At 36.1% G+C, this 13146-nt stretch overlaps 1 protein-coding gene across 1 annotated transcript in view; it reads right to left on the bottom strand.

Annotated features, from left to right (window-relative positions):
* Positions 1-12916, bottom strand: part of LOC122805820 (extracellular calcium-sensing receptor-like) — a gene marked incomplete at its 3' end in the record, with an annotated part of 75338 nt that extends 62422 nt beyond the window's left edge. The window contains exon 1 of the mRNA XM_044076081.1: positions 12659-12916. Within this exon, the coding sequence (XP_043932016.1) occupies positions 12659-12916 (258 nt within the window). The remainder of the gene's footprint in view (positions 1-12658) is intronic.
* Positions 12917-13146: the final 230 nt, after the last annotated feature.

The raw sequence follows: 13146 nt of genomic DNA, 5'->3' as shown, positions 1-13146 counted from the left end.
TGTGAAATTAGTGCTTTCAGTGTCCCTGTTCAAAGTAGTTGACACACACATTTTCTTTGAGATTTAATTTTCACACACACACATACACACACACACACACACACACACACACACACACACACACACACACACACACACACACACACACACACACAGGAAAAGCTGGCATGGTTTACTCACTTTGCCACCTCCACCTAGACTATGAGGTATATACATTGCCACTGGAACACCCACAAAGCCAGCTACTCTAAGGCTGTTACCAGGGTACCCAATTACTCTTAGTAAAATTAATACTTAAACAAATGGTAGTATTAACCAAGCAGCAAGACTTTCAGGAACATGGAGCCACAGTGCCACTAAATAAATGCAACTACTCTCAAAGATTAAACATGTTCTAAAAGACCAGCCACAATGAAAGGTTTAGACTTATTTAATAATCAATAATAAAAACATGAAAATACTGAATATTTATTTACAATAAACACCAGAGTTTCAATTCACAGGAAATATTAAAAAAAAACAACACAGATGGAAAGACTCGGACAGATACAGAAAAACAGTATTTAGCTAATCTCACTACATTTTCCTAACTGACTGAAGAATTACTGTTCCCTGCTTACTTGCTAGAGCAAGGCGAGATGACGTGGATGAGCACCTTTGTTGTCAGGTTCCCTAAAACAGTGCTGAGTGCTACTCATACATTTCTCACTAGTATCTAAATACAATTTCAGTGTTGGCTACAGAATGAAATCACATCTGGTCACTGACTCTGTGGTTCCCACACAACCCTCTCACTAGAAATTGAGCCAGGATCTGGCACAGATGTGTCACAATATGCACATAAAAGTTTGCTCAGGCTCAATACAGCATCTGGAAACAATAAAACAATTGCAGTACTTCCACCCTTCCTGCAGAAAGGCTTTTCATAGGCACTGCATCTCTGGCTGCATCCAGACTTGTGAGATAGAATTTATATGGCCTAAACCATGTCATTTAATTTCAGGCTATTTTTCTTAAGGTTCGCTGGGCTGAGTTTAACCCCCTTCCTTTCCAGTATTCTTTGTTAAAATATATACATTTCATTTCAGCAGTTACAACAATACAGCTTGACATACATATATATTTATTTTCTGTTCAGCAGGACCCACTGTTGATACATTTTTAGCACAAGCAACTTTACAAATACATTTTTAACACAAGCATCTGTACAAATCAGTTTGATATTCAAATGACATAAAATTATTTACAAAACTCCAGCTAGCTATGCTGGCAAATGTTACACATGCACTGGCCTACTCTCTCTCTCTGGCACAGCTGACACTATCTCACATCATCACAGGATGTAATCCTAAATGTAATCTATCTTAACCCAAGGAATAATTCCTGAAAATGCAGTCTGAAGTCTCATGCAAGCTACATTCTAAAACCTATGTTGGTATAATAAAGGGCATCATATCATCTCTGTATACTAGAATTTTAGAAAGACTACTGTCTGTCTGCATATGTGTATATATATATATATATATATATATATATAAATATATATATATATATATATATATATATATATATATATATATATATAAACTGGATCTACGTTATAGTGTCAAAAAACACTAGTGAAATTCACAACATCTACACCAATTTTTCTGAAACAGCATGTTACTGAACACCCAGAACATCACAATTTCACTTCTGGAAATGAACCACTGGGCCACCATGGTGAACTTTGTCCTTTTCTCCATTATAGTGCAATCTCAGAGTTGCTATATTTAGTTGAGAGTGGGAGGTGCAGCTCCCCACATGTGGATGTGGGGGGTGGAGCCCCCCACATGGGGATGTGGGGGGGGTGGAGCCCCCACATGGGGATGTGGGGGGGTGGAGCCCCCCACATGGGTGGGTTTGATTTGTTTTGGTTTGGTTTGTTTTTTCTGTGTTGGTGGACAAGTGGTTCATTTCCCGTAGTGAAATTGCAATGCTCCAAGTGTTCAACAACATGTCATTTTGGCAAAGTGCTCTCGATGTTGTGAATTTTACATACATGTTTTTTCAACAATATAAAGTAGATTCCCTTAGTTTGTTTTAACTATGAGAAGGGATTGAATAGTACTCTACACCCAGTTCAGGTGTTTACTTACTTTCTTACTTACTTATTTTACTTGTACTTTGTTCACCAGAGTAGTCCCACTAGGCCAGTGGCCCCTTTTCAGTGGAAACCCAAGCTGAGAGTCATCAGTAATCCTGTAGGGCACCAAAACTAGAAAAAGAAAATGAACCAACAGAGTGTAATATCCAAAAATAATGAGTAAGGACTTTCATTTTTAATAACACACAAACACTTCTTCAGACAGATTAAACATTGAGCAATGCCACATATTTGTACTATGGTAAGTTTTTATTTTTTATTCTTGTCTAGAAAACGTGTAGTGGCTGTTTTCTACGTATTTCTACATTCACTGGACATTTACTATTTGGTGGTTACGTTCACTACGACTGGTATTTTTGCTTTTTTATGACTTTTCACCAGGCGTACTCCGTTTTTCTTTGGTGGTTTGGTTATTATGGAGGATAGTGAAGGTTACACCACACCCACAAATCAGAAGGAAGGTTCCAGAGGATCCAAGGTGGGAGAGTTCCGCAAAATTGCAGGACAGTTGACACAACTTATTGATTTGCTTACTCCAGTAAGCCAAGGACTTGCCGCCATCCTTTCCAAGAACTTTACAAACAATGGGAGTGATAACCAGGAGCTATATTATACCGACCAACTCCCCCCTGGACAAGGTAACAGTGGTATGGTCCCTGGAGCAAATGCGGATGTTCCTGGAGGTAGCAATTTTAACTTTCAAGGTACCCCGAATCTTTTTTTACCATCTTCTTCATCTACTAAAAAGGCTAGCATACCTGTGGAATTAAAAGATTGACTCAACCAAAAATTATCATTTCACTTTAATGAAGATGGAAACACGAGGACTATAACCAGTGACACATATAGAGAATCCTTGGACAAATTACAGACAGTTTTATTAAGGTACAAGACCTTGAATTTAGATAATGTATATTTACATGAGTGTTTGAAAAAACATATTGTACCTAAAGGACTAAGGATATTTAAGTATCCGAATAATGTAGTGTAAGGAAGTGAATTCCACAAAGAACCTTTGAACATTTTTAATAACTGTGGCCTGGAGACAGTTAAAGCTATCACCAGGAATAATGATAGGGAAATTAGTAAAATGCAAGATATGATTGAAGTATATAATGAAAGAGTTACAGAAGACTTGATTTTTAGCATAGAAACAGAAAAGAAAAGGTATTATGATATCAGAACTCAAACTGATAAAAAATGTGAGGACATTTTAAAACACAAATATAGGAAACTTGAACGTGATAGCAAAGAATATTAGGAAGGGCAACAGTACCCAGAACCCACAGTTACTAATTATACATTGTTTAGTAAAGGAACAGTATCTAATTTATACAATTCTTCCCCCATTATGAGGAGAACATGCATAATTTCGAACCCACTGATGGTGTAGACTCTAGTGAAGGCAATTTTGAGCCCCTTCCACAGAGATCTGAGAGAATCCATAATAGATTTAAGAATGGGAATAATAACCATTTTTTCAGGGGACATTATCAACAGAGAGGAGGGGGTTACAACAGGAATTGGTAACAGATGTAGATTCCAATGTTACTATAGTATGAGGGGATAATTATGAAGTGGTGAGTCAAGCTGGATTCCATATTTTCAATTATAGCAACATGGAAGTGACAAAAGAATTTTTTAGTCTATTCACCAAAGGTTTTTAATTTGCACCTAGTCAGACTAGCAACCTAGCACAAGTTATATTAGATGTGAAAATGTTTATTAGAAAATTAAATCTGGAGAATATGTTTGGAAATAACCCAAATAGGATACAGAACAACATATCCAGGAAATGTAGTACCTTTAATCCCCCCATTCACCCTCAGTTGAGGAATTTAGAACTCAGTATTGAGAAACAAATTAGGGACAAAATAAGGTACAACACCAACACATCCAATTTGGAAGTGGGTGAAAAGCAACTTTTAACAACTTTAAGAGAAGATCCAAATATCAGGATCATGGAACCAGACAAGGGAGGGGGGATCATATTAATGGACAAGATTATTTATGATGGCAAAATGTATTCTATTTTGCACAATGTTTCTAGATACAGTAAAGTATCTATTAATGAAATAAATATCTCATGCAAAAAGATAGATCTGGCCATCAAAGATTTATTTGATCAGGGGATGATAGACTATGACATTTACCTGTATTTGGAAAACAAAACACCTAGGGTACCCAAGGTCCATAAAGATGTTTCAGATCCCCCTTTAAAACCTATTGTAGCATCCGAGGGTTCTAAGATTTCCCCTTTGTCCAAATTTTTAGATTGGAAAATGAAAATATTGTGGGGTAAAGACAAATATTTATTAAAAGACTCTTGGGAGTTTATTGGCAAAATTACTCCAGATTTAAGGGTACTGAATCTTAAACTTGTTACTATAGATATAACTGATTTATTTTCTGTTATACCTCATGACATGGGATTAGCTTGGGTTGAAGAGGCTCTTAGACATGACCCAGGTGTCAGTGAAAATGATCTTTATGTAACTTTGGAACTGGCCGAACTTGTTTTGAACAACAACTTTTTGTACTTCCAAGGTGAATTTTTCAAACAGGAATCTGGTGTAGCTATGGGGACCAATTGTGCATCCACCTATGCAGATATAGTTTTATCTGTATGGGAGAAAAAATTTCATAAACAATAATAAGTATTCCAAGTATTGGAATTTATACACCGTATTCTTAGATAATATATGCATTTTTTGGACTGGTACAGACCAACAATTAGAAGAATTAATTGGGTACTTAAACCAAAGTACCACCTTTTTGAAGTTAACACAACGCATGACTATTAACCAGGTCAATTACTTAGATGTTTCTTTATACGTAACTGAAAATGGGTTCAGTTCTACTATATATAGGAAACCCACTTTTTCAAACACTTATATTAGGTTTACTAGCACCCATCCTTTATATCAAAAGAAGGGAATAATAAAAGGACAGTACGTCTGGGCCTGTCGTATGACATCCATTGAAGATGACTTTAATAGAGAATGTGAATTACTTACAAAAATGTTTTTGGAAAGGGAATATCCAATTGAATTAATCATGGACATACAAAGGGAGGTTTGTTCCAAGAGACAGGGTAAATATAAACCCATTTTAGGGATGGGATTAATACAAGCTAATCCCCATAAAGCTAGTCATCAGGAAGGTGAGGCCGGTTCATGATATAATAGTACCTTTGTTACAAATTTCAGTGTCAATGCTTATGCAATTAAATATATTGTAGAAAGTGAATGGGCTAAATTCAGTGAATTCACAGATTTATTTAATTTAAAGGGGAAATCAGTCAAAACTGTTTTCCGGAAAGGTTACAATAAAAAAGATTTTTTGGGAAATATTAAATATTCTTCAGTATTTTCCAGTAAATCAAAGGGTACATACAAGTGTGGTGCATACCCCCAATGTAAATATATCATGCACAAACAAGAAATATTTGTGACAGCCTGGAAAAAATGATTAAAAGCATCTAACTATTCTAATTGTAATTCCCAGGGGATGGTATACATTGCTATGTGTGAGGGTTGTGAGGGGTTCTACGTAGGAAAAACTAAAAGAACTCTGAAATGTAGAATATATGAACATATGAATGATATTCAGAAGCAAAGTTCCAAAAATGCCCTGTACAAACACACCCTCCAATGTCCCCAAGCCAAATTTAATTTTTATGTGGTGGAAATGGTTCCTAAAGAGCTTAGGGGAGGCCCCTGGGAAACAAAATTAGAATTTAGGGAGACATATTGGCAAATTATTTTGGAAGCCAACAAGCCTCCGGGCATGAATGACCACATATCTATTGTCCCCTTACTTAAACTTAGATCTGCAAAACTATAGTGTAAATAATTATGGAATGCCAGTGTGGAAAAAAAAATTTCATTTAATTTTCTCATATATATAATTTCTATACATTTCATGTATATTGGACTTTATTGCTGGGATTATGTAGCCCATCCTATTATACCTTTTACATGCAATTTATATGTGTTTCTATAATATGTTTTATAGATTTTATTGTTTTAAGAATTTTTAGTATATGCATTATTCACATTATTCATTACTGCAAGTGTTTTTATTTTTAAACTTGGTTTTATAAAACAAAGTTATGGAATTGGTCAACATTTATGTATAACAACTACTATAAATGCAATTTCAACCAAGGGTTCTTTAAAAGTTTAATTAATTAATTAGAGAAGTATTTTAACAAGATGTATAAAAAGGAAGTGATGAAATGATTTTTTTTAATATCTGATGAAGTTCGAGTGTAACTCCTACAAAAACGTGTTGTGGCAGTTAGCAATGTTAATATATTCAGAAAATATGTTGTGGTAGTTTTCCATCTATATTTCAATAAATTGGACATTTTATTATTTGGTGGCACAATCATTTATCTAGAGAAAGTGTAGTGGCAGTTTTCTACGTATTTCTACATTCACTGGACATTTACTATTTGGTGGTTACGTTCATTACGACTGGTATTTTTGCTTTTTTGTGACTTTTCACCAGGCATACTCCGTTGTTCTTTGGAAGGTTTTATTTTGTTGCATTATGCTGGTTCGTTTTCTTATTCCACATTTTGGTGTCGTCAAGACTGATAGTGGTTTTCACTTCTGGTGGGATTTTATCAAGAAAGTTTTTTTTTTTCAAGGTAATTTTCATACTAATTAATAGAAATCTGACTAGGGAGCAAGGTAACGCCCCTGCTCTTTTAGATAAGTGCCATGGTATATTTTAGATCCACCTGAGCTACCACTAACAAAAGCAGGGCATGGTTATAATGTCCCATCACAAGAATGGCACAGTTAGGAGTACAGCATTCCCCTTGTGTGCACTGCAGTGTCAGTACTAGGAAATGAGTCCAAGCACCTGGTATGGGAATAGACCCCACAATCTTCTGATCTTCCACTGTCAAAGGTGAATATGCTACCTATTGAGCTACTGACATTGACAAAGATATAAAACTGGAAAGATACCCTAGTAGTTGTATATATTCTATAATGAAAATGTATATTCTATAATGAAACATTCAATGATTATACAACATGAGAAGATAAGTTTCCCAAGTGGTAGCCATGGCTTTGTGTCATGCTTAGGATCATAGAAACAGTACTAGGCAAGTGATCACAGGAAACATAAGATGCCTAGCCATATACACCTTTAAGTAGACACTCTTAAACTTGCCACCTTTCACAAACCCTTAATAGAGCTAATATCCAAAAGTGAACAGGACATCTACCTATCTAATCACCACTAGCTTTAAAGCTAACCAAAAACGTACTTTGCTTGACCTGTAGTAGCAACTTATTGATTGGCTGGGAATATGTTGAATTAGGAACCCATTCCTTCCAGCAAATCTCATTTATTTGTCGGTGTAGAGTTAGGTTCCCAGTATAGGTGTTTGTAAATCCATTGGTTTTACAAAGAAACAAGAGCTGAAATAGTGTTGTTTTTTTTTTCTTGGCTTGGAAAATGAGGCTCAGGCTTCTGAGTGTAACAATAGACATGTTAATCTGTCAGGAAAGTTAAAGGTTCAGTGCCTTTAACTTTTTCGGTTAAAAGATTTTGTGGCCTTTCCAGCTGAACAATATTCTTGGATTTTCCCACATTAAAAGAGGCACTGTATTCAAGGATGGGTCTGATAAGGTAGGCGTATGGTTATAATGATTTCTTTGTATCTTGATAATAGTCTCTTGGAACCTAACTGGGTCAGATAGAAGGATTTCCTGTCTATGGTGAAAACATGATCAAGTAAGACAAAGATGTTCACAGATATATCCCAACCTCTTATGATCGTATCTGTTTGAGGATTGCCACTTATAACATACAAGGTTAAAGCACATTTTTGCCAAAATATAATATGCTGCACTTTTCTGCATTTCTCTTGAGACTGTTTTTGGTACTCAGGAATGTGTATATTCCAGCCCTTGCTGCAGCAGTTTGGTATCATCAGATGAGTGGATAATAGTGTCCAGCTTGCAGTTGTCAGCAAACATGATCAACCACACTTCCAGGGTATTAGCTTGGATGCCTGCAAAATGAATGCCAAACAGGAGAGGGCCAGGCATTGATGCCTGTGATATACTCAGAGGGGGGTACCATCAACTTTCACATTCTGGGATCTCTTGGAAAAAATAATTTACAATCTAGAGGACAATGTAGGGGGTTGCCTTAAGATTATCTAATTTTTCAGTAATACAAGCATGGAGGAAAATAGCGTTGGCCATGTCAAAATAAACTGCATGCATGGAATACCCAAAGCCCACAGCCTCTGTAACCTTTTCAAAAGAATATTTACTTGCTTTAGGAAACAGGACCTGCCCTTCACAAAGCCAGACTGAGATGAGTCTGATCAGTTAAGCTGCCTATGTCTGCATAAATGAGTTCTGCTACAATACATTCCCTGAATTTTTATATAAGAATTGTGAGAATGATGAGCCTGAAAGTACCTAGGTTTGTAGAGGGGCCACCCTTGTTTGGGGGAGTCTCGGTGGCTGTTCTCCAGGCATCAGGCACAAACATTTGTGAATACGTAAATAGACTGAGGTTAAACAGTTTAAGTAGAGACTTGGTACCTACCTGGCACTGATGAGAATGCAGCTCAGTGTGTTATCTAGTACCACTGAAGAACTAGTTTTAGTCTTTAATACAAATTCTGAGACTGCTTCCAAGATGATTTCAAGGGAAATTGAATTTTCAGGGACACTAGAGGCAATGGTGTGGGGAGGTGAGGTAAAGTCAACTGTTTTTCTGCTAATATGTTATTGAGATTAGAATGTCTGATATTTTTGATGAGCTCAGTTCATTGTTGAACACTATTCAAAACTTGGCTTGCCAAATCTGACCTTATCTTGAATCCAAAGAAGACAAAACTACTAATTGTCTCTCCTAAGTCCAATGCTGATTGCAAAACAAATCAAAATAACTTCTACAAACCATCAAATGCAAACCAACGAAACAACTTTTGCCAACAGAGGAGTTTTTTCTCCACTGAGGTGTGACCCCATATTAAGTATATTTAAGTTTGGGAAGAGTTGGGGGTGTTCCCCAAGATGGGGGGGGGGTGGAGAGAGCCTTGTCTCTCCCTGCAAAAAAGTTATCTCAATGTTTCAGCAAAACTTGTCATTCAGCACTCAATGAAAGTGCTGTCAGCTGATCAATGTGCATCCCTCCAACAGTACAAGTGCAAGTGAAGTAGTCTCCAAATCTAAATTATGAAATGTCATTATTGATAACAACTTGAAATATAACTTACATATTCAAGAAGCTATCAAAACAACCCACCAAAAGCTGGATCAATTATACAGGAATATACACTGTCTCAGCAAAAGTAGCAGGGCAACCCTTGCCTCCAATTATATTCGCCCCATACTCCTATATGCCGCAACAATTTTTATCAACCTCCCAATCTCACAAAATATCAAACATGAGCATTGCTACAATAAAATAGCCAAAGTTGCCTCCAGTAAAGTTTACTGTTGCCCTTAACCACCTCCGCTGGCTAGAACTACCCCATTACCTTACTCTCTCTCAACCACAAGTAGGACACAGTGTAGTGCTTCATCCTGAAAGGTGCTCTGCTCTAGGCTGTTTGCTACTAAGGTATACTCCCAAGCAGAAACTCTGCTTTAGTTATAAACATCTCCTTATGGTTTAAAAGTCTAGCAACATAGCTGGAGGTGCTCTGTATTCCAGTGATGTCTATAAGCCCTAGAACTCCATCTCACTCCCTATTAGACTCACTGAAAACCCACATATCTTGAAAACAAAATTCAGGCAACTCCTCCTTAACTCTTCATTATGCCATTGTTACACTCCAGAATAATATTTCCAACTAGCACTACCACCATATCAAATGCTGTGCTTGAAATTCTGTTGAGCTACCTCAGTACAGAAACTATAGTATTTTTCTAACACTCCTACAATATATTATCCCTAATATGAATTCTGATGCCTTTCTGTATTACTATGTCTTACTATTTTGTACAAATGTATAATTTCTTATATGTATTACTATTATGTATTTATAATGTCTTAGTATTTGCATAGAATATGAAAATGTGATAGAATGCATTGTTCTTTAATTTCATGTGCATATAGATTTTCTCCCCAGGCCTCCACTGAAAAGGGGCCTTGTAACCAGCTGGACTTTCCCTGTAAACAAAACAAAATAAAATAAATAAATAAAATAAAAACTTACTGACATCAATGAAGAAAGAGTTGCAGTTCACATTTCTATTTGTGTGGGTTTGCATGTATTTCTGTGTGGGGGGAGGGGGGGTTGCTTCCACTGCCTGCTGAGCATCAGACACTATATCTGTCAACTGGCCCAGTCATTCCTCATCACCAGTGTGAGGGACGACTAAGAGGGGCAGCTATCAGGAGTAGTTCAATTTTTTGCTGTTTACAGCCCTAACCCACTACACATGTCCAGTGTCCCAGTAACATGTTCAAACAGAAGGTATTTGACACATGGTAGAAAAATAGCTGCTAGCTTAATTACTAGAATACATGCCATCTTAGATGGCCCAGATGTTATATGTGTACTCTATGTACTCAACTGCCCTTCATCTAATTATGTTATTCATCTTGAACTATGTTTGTATTACTGTAATTTTTATACATGCAGTTACATCTACTTCTTGTAATCTTGTACTTAAATTTATCTTTATTGTGGAGCTTTTCTCCCCAGGCCTCCGCTGAAAAAGCACCTGTGTCCAGTCAGATTTTCTCAGTCAACAAATGTAAATAAATAAATAAATATATATATCCTTTACGTAGAAATATTTCAGGTGTGGGCATCAATGCCCTTCTAGCATGCCAATATACCGAAATACTTGTTCCATAATAAGTGTCCAGGCTGTTCTTAAAAATATCTACACTAGTACTTGCTATAGTGTAATCTGGTAGTCTGTTCCATGCATCAGCTACTCTGTCAGAGAACCAGTTAGTGCACTTCTCATTCCTATAGAATCTTCTACATAGGTTATCTGATGATGCTCTATTAAGTTTTGATAACCCCAGACATTCCCACAGAAAGTTGTCTCTAAATGCCATATGTACCTGAATAAGATCTCCTCTTATATATCTATAACAGACACTGTACACATTCAGATATTTTAGTATTTCATAAATGCTTAAAATTTCATATCCATGGATGCCCGTGGTATATTTCCACTGTACTCTTTCCAGTTTACTCATGCTTGTTTTCTTATAAAGTTTCCATATTGTTATTCCATACCCAAGTTTGGGTCTATTGTAAGTAACAAACAATGACTTCATTATTTCTGATTTCCTAGACTTTATAAATCTTTTATACAACCTATAGTTATATAACTATCATTAACCAATTGGTTGATACGAATAGAAAAACTCAAAGCTGGATCTACCCGTATACCCAGGTCCTTAAATGAGTCCACAGTTTCAATCACTGTGTGCTGCATTAAATATTCATGTTTTTATTTATGTCTCCCAAATCTCATATGCTTGGTTTCTGGTGTATTTATCAACATATTATTCTCCTGTGCTCAAATGGTCAATTTAGTCAAGTTCTTTTACAGACATGCATCCTTTGGGAATATAGGGAGGATATTCCTTGCAAAAGTGGAAAGGATATATGGGACAGAAACCACAAGACATATATTTGCACTTTTTAGCAAGGGAGAAGGAGATAAAACATAGCATAGCAGGATAAATATAAAAGTTCTGGCATTAAATTGATGTCTAAAGCTTGGAAAGGCTTCATAAAGGGAAAGAACAGTGATGTAAAACTAGAAAACATCAAAATGCTTAGGAGGGTACTGTAAAATGAGGCATACCCTTCCAAAAAGGAAAAAGCTGAGAAAAACACAGAATGATTTAATAAGAGGTTATGACATGGCAGGAAATTTAGAACAGACTCAATAAGGAGGTGGTTCTCTATAAGGATGGAAGGTGGCAAGTGCCTAAAAGTATGGAAAGACCGGTAATTCAGGGATTGTCTCTCTGTTTTAGACCTCAAAAGTATGTATATTTGGTTAGGTACAAAATGACTGATAGTATACTCAGGTATACTCAGATTTTCACATTTTTCTTCAGGACTGAAAGGTACTTTAAAATTTGCAAGTTATATTTTTCCTTAAGTATACAAAGACAGATGTTTTTACTGATGGAACTAACTCTAGAAAAAATTATCACATTTGTTTTCTTTCTTTAACAATGTCATGTAATTTGCCACAAAACTCAAAGCACGATGTAATAAAATGTATTTATTATTTAGTATGTCAAAATGATAATAGTTAATGATAAGTATAATAAACATACATGCAAATATGTAAAAAATCTGTCAAAGGGGTCACGTATGCCATTTTTCACAAATATAAGCTGAATGCATTTGTATCAACTGTTTTCTTCTGTGTTAAATGCTAGACATTCTAGTTTAGTATAGCTTCAATGAAGCCATGATTATTAATTTTATCTGAGGACATCAGCAGAACATACTACAGAAACCATAAAGTGCAGCCATACCTGGGGATACCTGTAGAGTCCCAGTATGGTAGCCATGATCAGTGAAGATGATGAGGGGGTATCTCCAATTATAGCAGGTAGTCTGGAAACAGGTTTACAGCTGTAGTTTGGAATCAGATTCTGTTTTCCTGTTAAATATGACAGGGTAGCCAGAAGTGCACGTTCTCTTGAATAACAGGAATCAAAAATCTTGAATCCCAAGGTTATGTTGGATAATAATTTATGGTCTCTGTTTATCTCTTCAATTGCAAAAATCATGGATAGAATAAACTGGTAGTCAAAAATGTGGAATCTATTAAATTTAGTTAAAATAGAATGTAAATTAGTAGTTTCAGGCAACAGTTCCCACACATTAACTAAGGACAATAAGCAAATGTTCTAAGACGCAAAGAAATATAAGTTGAAATACAGTGCTGGGTATCTAACAAGCCAAGTACAAGCATGGCTCAGTTGATGACAGGCAGAGAGTGCTGATTGTGATACAAGCT

This window comes from Protopterus annectens, chromosome 7.part0 (assembly GCF_019279795.1).
Source record: "Protopterus annectens isolate FY-2018-M chromosome 7.part0, PAN1.0, whole genome shotgun sequence".
NCBI classification, from domain to species: Eukaryota; Metazoa; Chordata; order Ceratodontiformes; family Protopteridae; genus Protopterus; species Protopterus annectens.
The sequence above is the reverse complement of the archived record's forward strand: the minus strand, read 5'-3'. Positions and strand labels throughout refer to the sequence as shown.